This window comes from Hipposideros armiger, unplaced genomic scaffold (assembly GCF_001890085.2).
Source record: "Hipposideros armiger isolate ML-2016 unplaced genomic scaffold, ASM189008v1 scaffold_75, whole genome shotgun sequence".
Lineage (NCBI taxonomy): Eukaryota > Metazoa > Chordata > Mammalia > Chiroptera > Hipposideridae > Hipposideros > Hipposideros armiger.
The window spans coordinates 267,560-288,357 of record NW_017731425.1 but is presented as its reverse complement, the minus strand read 5'-3'; the positions used below and the strand labels follow the sequence as shown (position 1 = coordinate 288,357).

General features: G+C 47.5%; 1 protein-coding gene across 9 annotated transcripts in view; it reads left to right on the top strand.

Annotated features, from left to right (window-relative positions):
- Window positions 1-20,440, top strand: part of DEPDC5 (DEP domain containing 5, GATOR1 subcomplex subunit) — a 123,292-nt gene extending 102,852 nt beyond the window's left edge. For all 9 annotated transcript variants that reach the window (XM_019643168.1, XM_019643174.1, XM_019643175.1 and 6 more), the window contains 6 exons: window positions 1,328-1,552; window positions 9,364-9,533; window positions 13,500-13,671; window positions 16,226-16,286; window positions 19,275-19,357; window positions 19,543-20,440. In XM_019643168.1, coding sequence (XP_019498713.1) covers window positions 1,328-1,552; window positions 9,364-9,533; window positions 13,500-13,671; window positions 16,226-16,286; window positions 19,275-19,357; window positions 19,543-19,835 — 1,004 coding nt within the window. In that variant the 3' untranslated portion in view covers window positions 19,836-20,440. The remainder of the gene's footprint in view (window positions 1-1,327; window positions 1,553-9,363; window positions 9,534-13,499; window positions 13,672-16,225; window positions 16,287-19,274; window positions 19,358-19,542) is intronic.
- The last annotated feature ends 358 nt before the right edge of the window (window positions 20,441-20,798 follow it).

Here is a 20,798-nt window from a genome sequence, read left to right as displayed (position 1 = left end):
TCACAGCAGCCCAGCTCCAGGTTGAGCTGTTGTTCAGCATCTTAGCTGTGAAGGGCAGTGTCACTGGCCCTCATATGTGGGATCCGAACCGGGGCCCTCTGGCGTCCCAAGCCAGTTCTTAACCATCGCACCACTTGGCCGGCCCTTGGTAGCTCTTTTTAACTGTAGTACCCCCCACCCAGTGCAGGTGGTTCTGAGTCTGACATGACGGGCTCTAATCTATAACTTTTAGCACTTTTTACTCACTAGGCCTGCAAACTCCATTTCTTTCCCCAGGAAGACTATCAAGTCCTTGCAAGTTTTCCAAGATATATATTAAGGTTTTTGTGTTTTGTTTTTTGTTGTTGTTGTGTTTTGGTTTTTGTTTTTTGTTTTTTTTTTTTTAGCTGAGCCATCCTGCCACCTTTTGGCAGCTCAGTGGCAGCTCAGCTCGGGCCGGGCATTGAACCGTTATTGCTCAGAGCTCAAACTCTTGAGCGAGCTCTTCACCAACTGAGCCACTCGGCCGGCCCCTAGTTTTTTGGGTTTTTTAAATGAGAAAAAGGAATCCCCAAGAGGGGAGCAATTTCCAGCATGGTCGGAGCTGGCTTGCATAGCATGGGAAACCCCCGGGATTCAGACCAGCATCTTCAGTCTACCCAGAGCACACAGGGCCTTGGCTGGATGACTCTCAGCCTGCAGACAAATGGCTTCTCAGACTCTGAGTTTCAGGAATCATATATCAGATGAAGCAACTAGTGCCACCTGTGTTCTCATCTGAGGATGTATCAGAAGTGGATCTGCATGGGTTTTTTCCTTGGCCAGTAGTGTGTCCATTGCTACCTCTTCCCTTAAACTCTGAGTTTGACCAGGACATACTATTTTACCTTGAAGTTGAAGAAATTCCAGTTACTGTTACATGCTGTGAAGTGAAAAATCTGAAACCAAGTATAAAATATTTTTTTAGATTGAAGTAAAGTTCATATAACGTAACATTAACCATTTTAAAGTGAACAATTCAGGGACATTCACAGAATTGTGCAACCACCACTTCTATCTATTTCCAGTCCATTTCCATCAGCCTGATAGGAAACCCCGTACCCATTAGCAGTCACCCCCAAACTCCTCCTCCCCCAATCCCTGGCCACCACCAACCTGCCTTCTGTCTCTAAAGATTGGCCTGTTTTGGACATTTCGTTTAAGTGGCATCATAAAGTATGTGGCCTTTTGTGTCTGGCTTCTTTTAGTTAGACTAATGTTTTCAAAGTTCAGCCATGTTGTAGCATGCGTCAGTAAGAAAATATGTATTTGTGCTGAAGGTGCTTTCTCTCCCCTCTGCTTTTCCCAGTGGCCATGCAGCAGCCCACCACCTGGCACACAACAGCGGTGGATGACTTCGCCAGCTTCCAGCGCAAGTGGTTCGAGGTGGCCTTTGTGGCCGAAGAGCTCTTGCACTCTGAGATTCCTGCCTTCCTCCTGCCCTGGCTGCCCAGTCGGCCAGCCTCCTATGCAAGCAGGCACAGCTCCTTCAGCCGCAGCTTTGGAGGACGGAGCCAGGCAGCTGCGCTTTTAGGTACGTGTCCAACCCAGATGGGGCCTGGGGATGTGCTGGCAGCTAGCCAAAGGTATGATGCCACGGGAACCAGGATTACAGCTGCAGGGACCACTCTGCTAGTACTGCGGGCTCCTGCACTAGCTTCTCCTTGCTGAATGGATCGCACTCATTATTCTCCCAACCAACCAACAGTGTTTACCAGTTCTCAAATCAGGGCACGGCACTAAACCTGCATGGAGAGGAGAGAATACACAATGTGGCCACTTTTCCCAAGAGACTCTTAGGATTCAGCGGACGTGAGCTGGTGCTCTGCTGTTTTCATTCCTGCCAGAAGCCTTCCCTAGGACTATAGCATCCTAGGACCTCAGAAGAGGAAAGAACCTCAAAGGTGGTCCATTCCAAACACTCATACTGAACATGAACCTCCCTCTGAACCTTCCTCCCCAAATGTGCTTACCCTATCGAGGGACGTAAACAACGGCTTATCCCTCCTTTCCTCGGTGTCTGCAGCTCTAAGATAAGCGTGAACACATGCTTATTGAATGGTGGTGACCTCTGATAGGAAATAGGGACCACTACTCTGGAGATGGAATGTTGGATTGAAATGTGAGTGTCTTTAGAAAATGCATGACCTAGGCAAGACAACATGAGATTTATCCCTTAGGCAGGTTAGGGAGATCCTGAAAAACCTCTGGAAGGAAGGAAGCAAAAGTTAAGTAGACCAATCTCCAGTGAAATTCCACCTGCTAATTAGTTAGCTTACAATTGCTCAGCTAATTGGAATGCTAACTGATAGCCAGTAGTCATCACAGTTTCCAGATCCTCAGATTCACTTGGATCGGGTGTGGCTTTGACCTTGCCTTAAGACCCCCACCCCTCCTCGCCCCACCCCCCAGCATGCCCAGCACTGTGTGTGAGAAGTGAAGGTGAGTCAAGAGGACAGAACCTTGAGATGAGTAGCTCCTCCTCCTTTCCCACAGACAGTCACCACTGGCCCTTTTCCCTGTGTTGCATTTCTAACTCTGCACCTCCTTGAGGCCTTTTGGAATAAAGAGGCCACATGCTCCCTGTTGGTCTGAGATGCTCATCTCCCACAACCTAAGCCACCCCGAGCACCACCAGAGCTTGATACCAAAGGCCCTTGGGCACCTGAAGGAGAAAGCAGTAAGCGTGTGTATTTTATGCCAATGAAGGGCCTAGCAGCCCATTAGAAACAGCAAATAAAAGGGTAGGTACCCTGATGCGAGTGGGAAGCGAAAGCCAACAGCCCAACAATGAGGGTGGAGTCAGGAAAATCTACTACAAAATATAACAAGCCTAAGAACTTGTAAGTGCAGCATTAGTCATTCATTTATAATGGTGGATCCCATATGAGAAGCTTCTCAAGTGACTAAGTTTTGCACCATTGCCCCCCCCCCACTCCCCGCCCCCTAGCCCCACTCCCTCCAAATCAAGTTTATTTTTACTAGCCAAGTGTTAAAGGCTACTTTCTCCTAACAAGTAAAAGTTAAGGATTTTCATCTTCTCCAAGGAGCAAAGAGATAAGCCTGAAAGCTAGGTGCTTTTACATACGTACTGAAGAGAGAGTTGAAAAGTCAGCATCCTACTCTCTTCAAGGTCACTTTCTGAGATGAAGATACAATGAGTTACTTTAAATAATTATTGGATAGTGTATGGTGATGCTTTATTTACCTGGGAGCTGAAGGAAGCAAAAACGATTTCCGAAGAACCCAAATAAATGCTACAAATTGAAGTGTCAACTCTTATAGTGAGAGTCCCTCAGACTAGCACATAGAGCTGCTTGCTCGTACTAGGTTCCTACAAGTTTTGTTACAGGTCACTCAATAACACCCCAGATTAGAGGCAGAGAATTAAGGGTACCCCGTGGCAGCAGGTATGCTACCACGTCATAGAAAAATATTTTGCAAAACAAATCTGTTAGATTTTGGCTCTTTTAAGGCAGGGGGTAACATTAGAGAAATTCCTTTTCTTTAGTGTTCGATAAAAGGGCTTATTCTGGTGTGAGTCTTCTCCTACAGACTGCACAAAACCGTAGAGCAGGATTTCTCAACCTCGGCACTATGCATATTTTGAACTAGATCATTCTTGGTGGTGGGGGGCTGGCCTGTGCATTGTAACATGCTTAGCAACATCCCAGACTCTGCCCACTAGATGCCAGTAACAGACCTACCCCCACCCCCACTGAATGTGATAAAATGTATCCGGACATTGTCTAGTGTCCCCAGGGGAGTGCAAAAGTGCCCCCAGTTGAGAACCACTGCCTTAGAGGGACTTGAAGGATTCCAGTAAGGAACAAAGATCCAGGAGCTCAGCAAAACCTGAGAGGCCCAGAAGCTAATCAGTAACTCCCCTCAGCAGTTGTCAGGCTGAGAAAGTGGGCATTTTCAGAGATGGGAGTGGAAGGAATGGGACGAGCTAGAGCTGAGCAGTTAGAAGGAAGCGCTGTTCTCTTCTCTGTCCTGGCCTTGGGCTCTTGTGCTTTCCATGGGGGCGTCTGGTTGCTTTATCTCTGCCTGATGTGGTGCAGAGATGATGACAATGTTCATGCTGTGATTTCTAGATCATTTATGTGTCAGGCATTGTACCAAGCAGAAAATTACCTCATTTACTCTTTGTCTCCATCCTGGGATTGATGCTGATTTATGTTTTAGAGTTCATGACACCGATGGTTAGAGAGGTGAAGTAATTTGCCAAAGGCTCTGCTTCTACTAAATGTTACAACTGGAATTCTCAGGACTGCCTGTTCCTGGAGCCTGAGCCCTAACCATATTGTACTGTGGCCTCAGGAAGATGAAAGTCAAAGCCTGTCAGGACTTCAGATGATTTGCATGATGGCCCAGGTCCAGGGGCAGCAGCTATCCTGAGTGATGAAGGACACTTATGTTGCAGCCCCTTGCTACAGAACCATAGCTTTCTTACCAAAAGTGTGGCTTTTGTTCCCCTCTCTTCTACTCCCCGTGGTCTTTCCAGCACACTCCCTCTGCTCCCAACTCCAGCAGCTCTGACCCCACCAGGATGTACAAGCAGTTGATCTTGCCATCTTGCCACTCTCCCCACCTACCTCCCGTCTTCATGTCCCTCACTACACAGCTCAGAGCCATTAAACCTCTAGCCCCAACTTCCCCACCCTCAGCACCCTGTGTCACTAAATGAACTGAAGCACTTGGAAGTAAACTCCAGATCCCCACCTGCCATCTGCCCTCCCTGTAGCCATGTCTGTCCCCACTGTGGATGAGCCACTGTACTCCTCTCTCTGGCCAGTGTTGTCAGTTGTGCGCAAGACCCCACGCCATTGCAACTTGGGGGAGAACTCCAGCAGTCACCCCCCACCCGCTCAACGAACTCTCCTCTACAGAAGCATCCTCATCAATCTGTAGACACTCGCCTTCTCCTGTTGTCAAAATCAAAGCAAAACAAAACCACAGCAAAAAACGCTCAAATCTGGTTTCTGCCCATCTGCTCCGCTGGAACAGCAGTTCCCACGATTGCTGTGGTCCTCCCCATTGCTCAGCACGGGCTTCTGTGCACTTCTGTGAACACACCAAGCACCCTTTTGTTTCAGGCCCTTTCCTGCTCCACCTGGGGCACTGTCCCTCCAGGTGCCCTCAGGCTCCCTTCCTGACTTGCTCCAGGTCTCTGCTCCGAGATCACCATATGAATGAAGCCTGCCTTCCTCCACCACCCCCAATGCCCGGGACCCTGCTTCTCATTCTCCTTTGCTCTTCTCGCCTCTGCCCTTGTGTGTGTGTGTGTTTGCACAGGTTGCATTTTCTCTGCTTCCACAAGGACATAAGTTGGGTGGTGAGTTTTGTTTCATTTACTGGCTGTCCCAGCACCTACGACAGTACTTGACATGTAGCAGGCTCCAATAAATGTTAGCTGAATGTTTGAAAAATATGAATGAATGTAGTTTGGCCACATTTGGGGAAAATTGAATTTGGGACATTTGGTCTGAGTCAGCAGACCGTCTAAGGCTAAGCAGTTAATTGTCAAATCGTCATCAAGACAACCATTTTATCATTCACTTGGAACAAACAAGCCCTGTACGGGCCCCAACCCGTTTGCTGTACTTAACACCTTTGTTAGAATTACTGCTTCTGGAAAATGCATGAGGAACTGTCTCTTTTGCAACATCATTTTGGTTCTAGAGGCTGTCTTGACAATTTCTATATGAAGTCCTCATTTCTAACGTCTCCCTCAGTGGGCTGGTAGGAACCCCCTCTTGACTGTGATGGTCCTAAGCTCAAAATGAGATTCAGATCATTTCAGTTTAGCTTTCATTCTTCAAAAAACTGCACTTAAAGAGGAGCAGCATATGGAAAAATAAGTCATAATTCCCCAAAAAGAGAAGAGAGGTTTTGTTTTCAGCAGGTAGTTTGTTGGCAGGCAGTCTTCACCTGGGCTTACGCATGGGTGTTAAAGGTCGGTGATTCTGCAATTACGCAGAACCTTGCGTGTGCACGTGTTTTCTAGGAAGACATATTTCTATTAGCTTTTCAGTGGCTCCATGATGGTTATAGTGGAATTTCACTCCATCCGCTTCCTTTCTATCACCCCTCTCACTGGCAGTGGGTTTCTTTTCCCTTTTAAACCTGATGTGATTATTACAGCTAATTCTATCCAGTAACATCCCCCACATTTTTGTGTTGGGATAGGAGATACTTTTTCCCAGCATTTATTCAGATTACAATATAGACTTTTAGTTGTCTTTAAATTGGACTGTCTTTGGTGTTGGTTTTTTCCTCAAAAAAAAAAAAATTGACATGATTTTTTTTTTTTTAGCTGAGCCATCCTGCCACCTGTAGGAAAAATTGACATGATTTAGAGAGGGGAGAAGGCCTGTATGTCATTTATGACCTCCCACTTTTTATTTATTCATTTTGACATATTCCCTTTTAAACATTTCTATTTCCCAGTTGGAGTTTAGCAGAGAAAAACCGTTTTGAAATGCCTGACAGTGGCACAGGGTCCTCCTGCCTGGCTTGGCCCATGGTGGTTCCCACTTCCCTGCCCTTGTCATCCTATGTTGCTGAGCTGTGAAGCCGCTGGGGCATCTGAGACCCTGGGAGACGCAGCACCGCATCCCTTAAGCCCACACACACACCTTTTACTTCACAGCCTTCTCTTGACAGCCCACTGGATCTCAGGGTCAGAAGGGGCTGTAGAGCACCTCGGTCCAAACCCCAGTGCTTGAACATTTTCTCTAACACTCCTGATAAGTGAGGAGCCATCTGTCCTTTGAAAATTCCTGCCAACGCAGCAGTCACTCCTGAGACCACTCGTTCCATCACTGGGCAGCCCTGGTAGTTTCAGTAGAGTTTCAGTTTCCCTACCTGATTTCGTTATTTCTCCTTCAGGGACCTTGATCCCCTCCCCCACTCATTCATAGCCCCCTCCTGTGACTCAGGTGAAGGATGCCCAGCCTGCCCCTCCCCTGGGTTTGCAGGTGTTAATTGGATTCACCCTTTGTCTCTGTCTCAAGGTGACTGTGTCAGTTTTCATGGAACTTAAGTTGTGATTCAGAGAGCTCACTGAAAACTGCTACTCCCCTGGGCTTACATCTTTGTCATAAGCCTGCTGGTAGCATCTGTACTGTCAAATCTGACTGGTGAAGTAGGAAGCCGGCGGTATCTTGAGAACTTGGCTGAACTGTGCACTTCCTTAGGCTTCCTCAGACCAGCCTGTTCCGGAACTTGACATGCCAGAAGTGAGGTCACTGCTGGTGTTTATCAAGTGCCCTTTCTTTGGTGACCAGGGACTTTTCAGCTGGGAAGGAGTACACAGTATCCATGATCAGAGGGCAAAACATCCTTCTGTTAAATAAAGAGTTAACTTGGGTGGTGTTATGAATCAGGAACACAGGCAGAGACAGAAACTAATATTAAAGAAACTTTTAGCATCGGAGCCACCAAGTTCTTTAACCTTAAGTATCACAGCCAGCTCAGCAGTGTCCATGGGAGTCATGGACCCGCCTTAAATTGAGCATTGGTGAGCTCGTGGTTTAAACCAGGAGGAAGGAATAACAGGAACAGGAAGAAAAGAGGAGAGGTATAAGTGAGGGTGGCTAGAGGAGAAGGAAAGAAGGGGAGTCTGTGACTCATCCATGTTTCACGGATCCTCACCCCTCCTCTGTGAAGTAGATGGGTGGCACTATCTCAGTCTGCAGACGAGAAACTAAACCAGGGGAGGTAAGGCAACGTTCCCAGGGGCACATAGCCAGTAAATGGCAGAGCTTAGATCTTCCAACAGCAAATTAAGAACATTTCCCATTTCGCATGTTTTGGTTTTGAAAGAATGGTAAGCCATACACTGGTCAGCTGGATATCTTCTGCCTGAGTGCCATTCAGTGTCCTAGCATTAGCTCCTCTGCCTCTCAGAGAAGTTCCTTAAAATTGCTGACTCAGGAGCCATTTTATCCTTGTCAGTGATAAAAGCCACTCAGGGCTTCTACCTGCAGAACCCAGAACTAAGCTGATTCCTTCAGATAAAGAAATGCCATTAGACTCACGGGTACAATGAGGGGAAAATGAGGGGCTGATAATGGTTTATAGAAACTCGAGTCTGGCAGTGCCCAGCCAGGCAGAGCAGAACCCTGATCTTTTTTTTTTTTTTTTTTTTTTTTTTTACTTATGAGCCTGTTTCAGGCCTTTAGTCTGGTCAGGAACTTGATCATCTGACCCATTTCTAAAACATCCCCCTCTTGGTTGTGTAGGGTTTCTGAACAAGAGTCCTGGATAGGATGAGCTAGTTGGATACTGACCTGGAATTTTCAAGCAACACGCAGTTGATGGAACTGGGCATTAAGCTTCATTATTAGGTTTTATTTCTTCAGGAAAGATTATAGAACTATTACCTGCCTGGATTGAAACCAGAAAAGCAGGACCCCTCCTCACTGTGGTCTGGGTTGCTCGTCCAGTTGTGTCCCTTTGTGGGTCACTGGACTCAGAAGATCAGGAGTTCAGCTCAGCTGAGGTTCTGACTCTGATCTTGGCCAAGGCATTTCCCCTCCTCTGTCTACCATTTATTTCCTCATCCGTAAATGAAGGCATTGGGCTAGGTTAGGGGGAGGCACACTGTTTTAACAGGCCAAATCTGGCCTACCATTTATCTTGGTTGGTTGGTTGGTTGGTTTGGTTGGTTGGTTGGTTGGTTGGTTGGTTGGTTGGTTGGTTGGTTGGTTGGTTGGTTTTATAATAAACTTGATTTCTAAAGCACTTTTAGGTTCAGAGCAAAATTGAACAGAAAGCACAGTTTCCATTTCCATTCCTCTCTACTATCAACATCTTGCGCTAGAGTGGGACATTATTACAACTGATGAACCTACAGTGACTCGTCATAATCACCCAGAGTCCATGGCTTGCATTAGGCTTCACTCTTGGTGGTGTACATTTTATGTCTTTTGACGAAAGTATAATGACAATGTGACCACCATTGTAGTATCACATGGAGTAGTTTCACTGCCCCAGAAATCCACCTGTTTTTGTTAATAAAGTTTTACTGGAACATGTAAAGCCGAGCCCATCCATTTACAACGTAATGTCTGTGGCTGCTTTTGCACTCTCATGGCAGTTGAACAGTTGAAAAAGAGGCCATATAGCCTGCAAAACCTAAAATATTTATCACCTGGACCTTTACAGAAAAAGTTTGCTGACTCCTGGAGTAGATGATTTCCAGGAAGCTCCTAGAATCTGCGATTTTCTATTAGGTGATTCTGCATTTTAATATCTGGACACTTAGTAATTTGTTCTTCCTCCTCATCCCACGCTTTTTCCCCCCTCTCTTGGGACCCCTCCTATGTGCTCACATAGCTGCTACAGTCCCAGAACAAAGGACTGTGACCCTGGACGTGGACGTGAACAACCGCACAGACCGACTGGAGTGGTGCAGCTGTTATTACCATGGCAACTTCTCCTTGAATGCGGCCTTCGAGATCAAGCTCCACTGGATGGCGGTGACCGCTGCGGTCCTCTTCGAGATGGTGAGAACCTCCTCTCGCTGTGGACCTGGCCTTGGCTCACCTTGCAGAGGGGCACAGTAGCTGCTTAAGAGATTTATGTCACACATTTTTTTTTCTTTTTTTTTTTTAGTTCAGGCTCCTAATACCTTTCATTTGGATTATTAAAATAGCCTCTTTAAAAATAAATAAATAAATAAATAAATAAAAATAACCAAAAAAAATAATTTAAACATAGGAAAAATTTTAAACAGTCAAAAAGGGTGTAGGGCTGGCCGAGTGGTGTGTTGGTTAAGAGTTGGCTTGGGATGCCAGCTCTGAGCAGCAGGGCCCCGGTTCGGATCCCACATGTGGGCCAGTGATGCTGCACCATCTAGCTAAGATGGTGAACAACAGCTCGACCTGGAGCTGGGCTGCCGTGAGTCACCAGCGACGGCATAGGCTGCAGTGGGCTGCCATAAGCTACCGTAAGTGGCTGGCAGCCGGCATGAGCTTTCGTGAGCCGCTGTGAACAGCCGTCCAATAGCCAGTGAGTGACTGCCTCACCCGGGAAGAGCGCAATGATAATACCAACATAGGCCAGTGAAGCGACGTCTTCCACAACTAGACTGAAGAACAAAAGGACAGCAACTTGTCTGTTCCCCTTCCCCGATTCACCAATGCTGTTGCCCTCCCCCAATTCCCCAATAAAATCTTAAGGAAAAAAAAAAAAAAGATGTAGATCAGTTCTCAACCTTAGCACTACTGACATCTGGGACCAGGTAATTCTCTGTTGTGGGGGGTTGTCCTGTGCATTATAGGACCTGGCCTCTGCCCACTAAATGCCAGTAGTACACCCTCCTTGTGACAACCAAAAATGTCTCCAGATATTGCCACGTGTCCCCAGGGAAGGGGGAATAGGGCCCCCAGTTGAGAATTACCGAATAAAAAGGAAATCTCTCTCCCACCCTCACCCTAAAAGCAGCCACCCTACCACTTTGTTGAGTGTTTCCAGAGAGATCCTAGGTGTGTATAAAGTCATGTTACCTTTTTTTTTTTAAACAAATTCGGTTTGCATGGGATATAAACTATTTACATTGTTTTTTTCCTATTACCTGTACATTTTCCATACCAGTATAAATAAGTTGGCCTCATTGTTTTGTTTGTTTGTTTGTTTGTTTGTTTGTTTGTTTTGCCTCATTGTTTTTTAAGGGCTGCAGAAAATTCTGTTACTTGTTTGTATCACAGTTTCCTTGACCAATCCCTGGTTAATGAACATCACTGCTTTTAACTCTGGTTCTCATCGGGAGGGGTGTGGGGTGTGATTTTGCCCCTATGGGGCATTTGGCAATATCTGGAAACATTTTTATTTGTCACAAATGGTGGGGGATCGCTCCTGGCATCTAGTGGTTAGAGACTAGGGATGTTGCTCTGTAGTCTACAATGCATAGAATAGGGCAGCCTCTACAACAGAGAATTAAAATGCTACGAGTGCCGAAATTGAGAAGCCCTGTTTTAATTGGTCTTCTGTCTGTCTTTCCTCTCTAATTAGGTCATTCATTGCTCCTGCACTAAGAAGCCACCCCTGGCCAACCCCCCCATCCCCAGTCTCAGTGTCTATAGCTTCTTTGCCAAGCTGTCAGGAGCCCTCTTTAACCATCTTTACAGTCTGCTACTATTTATATACAATGTCCTTCAAAAAGTTTTTGGCCTTTTGAGCTTCTTTTGCTCGGCCTGCTCCAAACTCTTTGGAGTGTACTTTCTTTTCTGATAATGGCCCTTGAGCCATTCTCTACTGCTCAGGCCCGCTTCTGCTTCTTTGAAATGTTTTTTTTTTTTCTTCTTCTAATAAACTGTCCTTTTCTGCAACTTTAAAAAAAAAAAAGAGTAGTTTTCTGTGGCTTCATCTGAGTCCCATTCCCCTCCAACACTGGCCCCGAACATCTCATCACACAGCTGAAAGTAGCCAGAAAGTTCGAAAAGAATTTATGAAATGCTAAGGAGGTGACCACAGAGAAATGAGCACAGCATCAGCTGGCAACATGGAGTTTCTTTGTCCAAGACTCATAGGCCCAGTTTTGTCCCACTAGCCATGGTATCGGGGAGAAGAGATTTGTCCAGGTCTCTGCCCAGCCCCCGTCCGCCTCCACATGGCATTAGCACCTTTGAGGACCCCTCCCCTGGAGAGAGTCTCATCAGGGGAATGTTATTAAGGTCCAAATTTAAAAAGATTCCCAGCTCCCCGTCCTGCTCAGCTTGCAGAGGACACCAGCTCTTCCCCAGCTGGTTTATACCGGGATGACCACTCCCTCCAGGCAGAAGTAACCCTCTTCCCCAGTAGGCTAAGCCACCTCCTTGGGAGCCCTACCAGATAATCCTATCTCAAAACAACACAACCATAACATTAATATACACATATAGTTACCGTAGGACCAGAAAAAGAGTATTTCCTCAGAGGAATTTAGCAACTATCTTTTTTCTTTTTTTTTTTTTAAGATTTTATTGGGGAATTGGGGGAGGGGAACAGCGTTGGGGAATCGGAGAAGGGGAACAGACAAGTTGCTGTCCTTTTGTTCTTCAGCCTAGTTGTGGAGGACGTCGCTTCACTGGCTCATATTGGTATTATCATTGCGCTCTTCCCGGGTGAGGCAGATCAGTCGCCAGCCACAGGACGGCCGCTCACCCGGCTCTTGGCAGCTCACGCTGGCTGCTGGCCGCTCACACTGGCTGCCAGCCACTCACGGTAACTTTTGCAGCAGCCCACTGCAGCCTACGCCGTCGCTGGCGACTCATGGCAGGCCAGCTCCAGGTCGAGCTGTTGTTCACCATCTTAGCTGTAGAGGGCACAGTGTCACTGGCCCTAATGTGGGATCCTAACTGGGACCCTGCTGCTCAGAGCTGGTATCCCAAGCCAGCTCTTAACCAATGCGCCTTTCAGCCAGCCCTAGCAACTATCTTTTAAAAATACACTTTTCACATCAATTTATGTAAAATCTACTGAAAGCTACTAATCCTTTTATCATTATTTTGTTAAGCTTTTATAAATCTCTAGTGCATGTCAATTATTATTTTAAGGCAATGTCCAAAATTGTTATAAATCAGATTTTATTAGGATAAATATTTACATAAAATAAAAAGGTCATTGGCTAAGCCTTAGAGATTATTTTGGTTAAACAGAGAGCTTGGCTTTTGTGCTGTTGTACTGTTGTTATCAGTGTTTCTGAAAAAACTAAGTGGACCCCTTCAGTTTTTAACATAATCGTATTTAAGTCCCTTGACATGGCCCAAACTGTAGTTTTCTGAAATAGTATTTGACACAAATCTTATCTGTATGCCAGAGTCACATGCATCAGCTTTTTTTAAAACAAACAAACAAAAAAACATACATCAGTTTTATGGTTAGCAAAGTATCTTAAGACCTAGGAAACAGCCACTGTTCCCTAAGAAAATGTTACAAATGGGAAGGTGTGTCTTTACGCCCCAGTAACTTTCCTTCTCAGGCAGCCTTAGGCAGACAGCTTTTGGGAGTTTGCCAGAGAGTGGCTCTCATTCTGCCAGGTTAGGGCTTATCGCTTTTGGACAGAGGCCACCACAGTCATCTTGCACCCTGCATCATGTCCCACTCGGCCATCCTGAGTGGCTTAGTTTTCTATTCGATACTTTGGACTTAGTAAATTTTTGATAAAGGACAAAATTAGAAGGACTTAACCTATGTCCTGTGACTTTCCTCCAACAGTCAATAGAATGAGAAGCGTTTTTAGGAAGCAAGAAATAGCTCTCTCTTCCTCCCAAAAAACACACTGCAGTTGCAGGAGCTTGGGCTATAAAGAGGAACTGTGTACTTAACTCACTATTTTTCGAGTATTCGTTAGGATTGGAGCCAGCGAGCATCAATAAATGAACATGCCAATCAATGTGCATGATGCCACCCAGCTTCACCCCATGGGCAGTAATTTCTCTTGTCTGAACAAACTTGGAGATGACACTGTTTGTTTCTGTGCTTTCCACCAGGTCCAAGGTTGGCATCGAAAAGCCACCTCTTGTGGCTTTTTGTTGGTCCCGGTTCTGGAAGGCCCCTTTGCTCTGCCCAGTTACCTGTATGGCGATCCGCTCCGAGCCCAGCTCTTCATCCCGCTCAGCGTCAGCTGTCTGCTCAAGGAGGGCAGTGAGCACCTGTTTGACAGTAAGAGAGGCTCCTCTCTGGGGGTTCTGTCTCCATGAGGAAAACCCCCTTTCCCCAAGGACACCTCTCTAGGTTATCTAATCCACACAGGCTAATGCATACAGGCCAAAAGGATCTGGGGTTTTAATCCTCGTGCCTCACTTAGTGGCTGGGAAACCCTGGACAAGTCACTTAATGTCTCTGTTTCTTAAATTCCTTATTTCTCAAATGGGGGTGGTTAGAGCTCCTTTGCAACTCAGGAATACCCTTGCCAGGCCTGGAGCAGAATGGTGGTTGGGAAGAAGGTATGATGTTCTGTAATTCACAAGCGGACCTGGCATTCTCCCCACACTGTCCTTCCTTTCTGTGCTCCAACCTGACTGGTTTGGGCTGCGGGAATTTGAACCTCACAGGAGGCTTGAATCTGCCATTCCATGCAAAAAGGCTGAGAAAAGGAGGCAATGAAAGCAAAACAGGAAACAGTGTCCTATTATGCAAAGCGATGGTGTGTCAGCACCTGGAACAGTGCACATGGCTTGAATCCTGCATCTCAAGGAATACAGAGCAGGAGGAGACTCATGGGAGGATGGCAGGACACAGACAGAGCCCTCCCCTTAGAACATGGTTGTCAGTCTGAATGGGAGAGCCCAGGGGGCCGACCACCAGAACTCTGAGGGCCAGTGTAGGACAATACATGGATGGATCTCACTTCACGCAGCATGGAATTTTTTATCACCAAGTGCTCATTGTCGTGAACATATAAAGAGATCCTCCAGCACTTTTGATGCATTCACTGGTGAATTTTTTTTAAATGGAAAGGTAGAGTTGCTGCTAATACATTAGGAGCCCCTATAGTTTCTCAGATACAGACATTCTCAGTGTGAAAGGAAAAACTTTGGATGTAAGGGAGATGCTTTCTTCTGTGCCCTTGTGAGTCTGTGTCATGGTTGGGCAGAGGACCGGCCCAGAGGGTAAGAGGTCTCACCAGGTCGGAGAGGCCAAGCAAAGTGTTTCTGTGCTTTGCCTGAGACAGGCTGTCCCCAGGGTACAAACAGTTTTTGTTCCAAAGGCCCATCTGTATAATCTTTGTTTACCTCTTAGAAAACGTTTTTGTGTAGAAGCAATGTTTTAAGTGATAGTTGGAGTTCCAGGGAAGCCCCCCAGTGATCCTTAGAGTTTACAAAGTGCTCTTCTCTGTCTCTGTCTCTCTGTCTCTCTGTCTCTCTGTCTCTCTCTCTCTCTCTCTCTCTCTCTCTCTCCCCTCCCCTCCCCTCCCCCTCCTCTCTCTCTCGTGTGCCCACACAGTGTGGCTGAGACAGGACCATTTTTGCAGCTCTGAAATGCCAGATGATTATGTTCATATTTGATGATTGTCAGCCAGGCACCGCCTCATGCTACTGTTTTTAATATTTTGAGGGGACAGAATGATCGTCCCCCACACAATCCAAAGACTCACCTTCACAGTGACAGCATAGGATTGCTCACAGGGCTGGCATTAGAGGACATTTTTATGTGAGCTGATGGTTTTCCCTGCCAGTGGTAACCCAGTTTTCAAAGCCAACATCCTCTGTTGGTTGCCATGGTTACAACTGAACCAAAGTCCTAGCTTCAAGGAATCAGGACTTGAATCTAAAAATTGATTTTCTTGCTTCTGTGCCGCTTCTCTTCCTGTTATCGCCCCTTCTGATAACAGTGAATTCAAAACGTTAAACATCTGCCAAGAATCTTCCGTGTATGTGTATTTTCCCATTAAAGCCAGCCTTTCTACTTTCTTGCTCTTTAGTTGCCCAGAATCCTCAAAGCTATCCTAGACAGAGGATTTCAAATGTGGAAAGAGTAACAAGGCCACTGCAGGCACCCCTGGTCTTGGGGATGTCTTGTGCTATTGCTGCTTCAGCCCACAGCACCTCAGTCCTCAGTGCAGCCCCAGCCATTGCCGGTTGCTGTGTGACAGGCTGCCCAACCCTCACTCTTGGTCCTCACACCAGCCCTGAAGAAGGAGCAAGGCTGAACCAATGACGTGGGCGATGGGGGAGGGCCGTGGTCTGCCTCGCTCCTCTCCCAAGCTGATCATTTTTCCCCAAATCATTTTTATATTTATTTGCTTCAATTTTACCACCCCTAAAATGGAGCTTATTATATTGCCTTTCCTTGTAGGAAAATGGAAGATTGGTCATAAAAATAAAAATCTTTTTTTGTTGTTGTTCCTTAGACGCAAGTAACATTCATTTAAAGCCTATCTTCTGTTTTCACATTAATATCATGGCATAGGAAGTCATTGAAATGAGTCATATATTGAGTTCTGATAGCTCATACTGGTTGCTGAGGCCTCATATTCATCCTTTTTCTAGACCCTGTAGGGCTTGGGGGGAAGGGAGGCTGAGAACACATGGCTATCACTTTCTTTAGGACGTTCCACCTTGGGATGGAGGCTGGTCTTCCTGAAAGTAGGTAGTGTGGAAAAGTAGAGCTGAGGCTCCAGGTGGAAGAGCTTCCAAGAGTAGTGAGAAGGCCAGACCCAGGGAGAATTACAAACCTTGGGGTCAGGACTCAGCATTTATTCTTTTCCTTTCAGGCTTTGAACCGGAGACATACTGGGATCGAATGCACCTTTTCCAGGAAGCCATAGCACACAGGTTTGTCCCTTAGCAAGAGAGAATAGTGGGAAGGCATCCTTGTTTGTCTCGAATAGCAAGTTACCAAAGCCAAACCCAGTTTGTTTCATTTCTGGGAAAACATTGATGTAGTCTACCAATGACAAATTTGCTGCTTACCTCTAATAGGACCCTGGCCTTGGTTTCAAAGGTAAGCACTACCTCTTCCGTTCCTGTGGTTCTTGTTTTTCAGAACTCATTGCCTTCTTGTTCCCATTGAGGGGAGAGAGCAGAGAGCTCCCTTCTTAGCCTCCAATAAAACCCTAAGCCAAGCTATCCAGACAATGATATGAGATGAAAAATGGTGAAATTTGTCAAGAGCCCCTTGACACGTGTTAACAAGACAATCCGTGGCTAAAAAGCAATAGATAAGTCAGTGGTAATTTACTGGCACCTAATATGTGTTCCAAGGAAAGCCTTCCTTGGGCTTAGCTGTCCACCCCTCAGGCCAGTACAGCTTTGTCTCCAGAACATCGCTAACTCAGTGTCTGATTGCTGCTGCTTGTTAATCATGGTGTAAGTGAAGCCTCCTGTTTCCTCTTCAGTAATCCTCTTGCCACACCTTCTTCAGTGTCATATCATCTCGTCATTCAAGTATCTTCACCTGTTACCATCCCCACTTTGCACGTGCACGCGCGCATGCGCGCGCGCGGGCACACACACACACACACACACACACACACACACACATACACACACACACCCCTACCCGCTGCACCCCGCACAGGATGAAGTCCAGGTCTGCAGCCTCTCCTCACCCAAGCTGGCCCCAGCCTGCCTTAGACTTTATCCTGTCGTTTTCTTCACAGGCCTAGCTCTGATGCTCAGTCAGGGCTGTGGAGTGAATACCAGGGCATCTAGTTTCCTCCTTCCAGGGGAAGGGGATGCCAATTTGGGGCAGAAGGTAGGGAGTGCAGTGATCGGTGGAAAGGGCATTGATGTGGGAAGCGGACAGGCTTGGTTCACCTACGCCTCTACCAGCATCTGGCTAAGGAACCTTGAGCAAGTCCTGGATCTGCTTCGCCTTCGACTTCTCACCCCACAGAGGGTTGTTGGGAGGGTCCTCTGATGTTTCTGGCACCTAGTAAGCCCTCAGTAGACAGTATTCCCATTAGGAAGACCCCAGCCAACTGACAAGTTGATAATCAGGTCTGGCGCTGCCTACCTCATACTGCCATCGGGCAGTCGCAGGATATCGCTCAGGACATGGCCTTTGTCAAACCTGCTTTGTTCTTCACAGCATCCTCCTCTAGGTTCCAGTCATGACTTCTTTAAACTATTGCCCTTTCCTCTTCAGCCTTTTTTTCCAGCCTTCGATTTCCTCGTATGTCTCTTGCCCTGTCCCCTTGTATCACTACTTGGGGCTCTGCTGTGTGTCACTTCACCTAAACCTGCTCCCCTTCCTCACCTAGATCCCTTCCCCTACCTCCCCTCCTAGGCCCCCACCCCCCCTCTACACCTGTCAGCCTTGTTCCACCAGGGATCCCTGGTCCTTCCACTCTGACTCCCTCCTTCCCTTTGGCCCAGTACCCTCTGTCCATCCATCACACTAACTTGGGAGCCCCTGGAGGGCAAGGGCATGCATTTTTCTCATTTTTATATCCTTCCACAAGGCCTAGCAAAGGGCCTTGAGCAAAAATGTTCAACATGTAGCTTTCTGCATAGAGTGGAACTCTAGGTGGGCATGTAGCTCTGAAATGAAACATTAGCCCAGTTCAGAAAAAGCTAGAAAAGTGTCTGGCTCCCCAGCTCCTCCTCCATCCGGGCAGTTGGCATGAAGTTAGAACAGACCCTCCTAGGAACTGGAACCCTTACGGTGATCCTGCCTGGCATGTTCCCCAGGTGGACAGTGAGGTGGCCGAGGACCATGTGGTCAAATTGCCTTTTTTAAACTAAAGGTCCTTCCTGGTGACCTAAGGAAGAGATAAGGCAAGAATCTGGTCAGGCTGATCCACACTGAGTACATACATAGCCTTGATTGAAAGTAGAGCAGAAGAAAGTCTAAACCCAAGGCCATTCCTGCCCATGATAGAATCAGCCTGCAGGTGGTGGGGTGATGGGGCTTGCAGTGCAGGTTAGCCTGTCCGTTGCATTTGCATATCTAATTTCATGTGTTCTTCAGTCAGTAATCATCAGATGCCAGGAGAAAGCGGGCAGCTTATACAGAGGCTGCATGCAGCACAGCACCTCCCCAAGGAACTCAGTCCAGGAAAAGAGACAGGCGTTTTACCTCCTTTAGCTCTGCCAACAGCCCTGCCTTCACTCCATAAAGCCCTCAGACTCAGGGCAGGAGCCATAGCTATTAACGCGTTTTTTACAACACTCATCAGGTAGAGCCATAACAAATGTGCTTTGTGGAAATAGAAAAACCAGGAATAGAATAAACCGTAGGAGAGAAGTGGACTAGAACAGCCATAGATAAAAATTTGCCCCTCCTGCCCGTTCCCAGAGTGGTGTTTCTTGGTTTTAAGAAAAGAATTTCAATTAAGGTACTTTATTTCACTTCAAAGTCTTTATTGAGAAACTACTATGTGCTTAGTGTGGGAGACATGAGGAAAGGGAGAGAGGTGTGGCTAAAGTAAATAAAGATAAGGACCATTTTCTGCAGGACCTGACAGCCTCAAGCACATGGGTGAGCACAGCGTGGGAGGTCTGACGGGACAGCTGGGGGTGCACAGGAGGGAGAGGGTGGCTGGGGAGAGATGAAGGCTGGATGAGGAAGAGCATAGCCTGTGAGAGGGCTTTCAGCCACCACGGAGATGAAAGGAGGCTGGGTGGGAAAAGATCTGGTGAGCCGTTGAAGGAGTAGAGGTTGAGAAATAGGACAAAAATAAGCAGCCTGAATGTTCCATCTCGAAAGACATCTTTCCAGATCCCTTTAGCCCAAGCTGTCCTATCAGCCACACACTCTCCCGTTGTCCCTTTAGTTAAGTCGGCCCTAATCAGTGTGTCTTCCTGTACTTCCCTCAGGTTTGGATTTGTACAAGATAAATATTCTGCGTCTGCTTTTAACTTTCCGGCTGAGAACAAGCCTCAGTACATCCACGTTACAGGTGAGACGCTCTGGGCAAAACGTGGGCAGGTGGGCCCCTGTGGCAGGAGTGTGAGCCATGGGAGGGGCCTGGCCGCGAGCACAGGGGTTCTGCCCTCACACCAAGCCTGTGGCCGTAGAACCACCCTAGCCGACCACAGGTGCCCTCCTGGTGGCTGTGGCACAGGTCCTCCCCTTCCCCCTCAGGAACAGTATTCCTGCAGCTGCCCTACTCCAAGCGCAAGTTCTCAGGGCAGCAGCGGCGACGGCGCAACTCCACCAGCTCCACCAACCAAAACATGTTTTGCGAGGAGCGGGTCGGCTACAACTGGGCCTACAACACCATGCTGACCAAGACGTGGCGCTCAAGCGCCACAGGGGACGAGAAGTTTGCTGATCGGCTGCTGAAGGACTTCACGGATTTTTGCATCAACCGCGACAACCGGCTGGTCACGTTCTGGACGAGCTGCCTGGAGAAGATGCATGCCAGCGCCCCGTGAGGCCAGGGGACAGGGAGGGTTCCCATCTTGCTGTGGATACTCAGGAGCAGCAGTCAGGCTCTGGGTGGCAGACATCAGTTTACCACCGTCGGCGAGTGGGGGCCCCCACTGCTGCTTCTTCCCCACCAGTGCTCTTCCACCCGAGGAGGAAGATTTGGGAAGCAGCTAGCACCCAGAGCCTGTGGGAGTCCCAGATGGCCCGTGGGAAGGCTTCAGTACTGGGGAAGTGGGTAGGCAGCCCCCGTGAATGTCCTCGGAGAGGGGCGGCAGCTCCCTGAGCGTCCTTTTCCTACACCATCCGTGGGCTATTCAGAGCAGAATCTGCGCTTCCCGCCCAAAAGAATGCACAGGATGTAAGATAATTTTGTGAAATAATGTACCATAGGCTCACACCTACTGTATATACCTGTACATATCGGAAGCAGGAATAAAGTGCCATGTGCGGCATCTGTGTCCCCAGCCTGGTTTCCACAGCAGCAGTCCCATTCTCAGTCATGTCCTGTTGCCAGGGCTGTAGTGAGGCAGCCACAGATGGTGAAGACAAGTTTATGATTCACCGTCTTGGAGAGTCTGGCTGTGAGTTTAATAAAAGGTGTCTCTTCACAGTCCCGTGGGTCGGAGCAAGGAGTTTCAGTCAGGCCTAGAGAGCAGACAGTACAACATACTAGGAAACTGCTGGCTTGTTCAGTGGTGCCTCCTGCTAAGTGGGGAAGCCCAGCTGTGGCACTCAGACCTCATGGCATTCTGAACAAACATCAAAGGAAAGCCTCTCAATTCTAACCAAGGTTTAGGAGCCTGTTGCTTAACAGCATAAGGCTCAGAATGATACCGCAATCTTAGTGCCACGCCCTAACCTGCTGGGGGTGCAGGGGTACTGTAGGCCAGAGGGGGACCTGACAGTTACTGCCACTTCTTCCCCCGCCCCTGTTGACTTACCTCCTCAAGTGCTTGCACAACCATCCA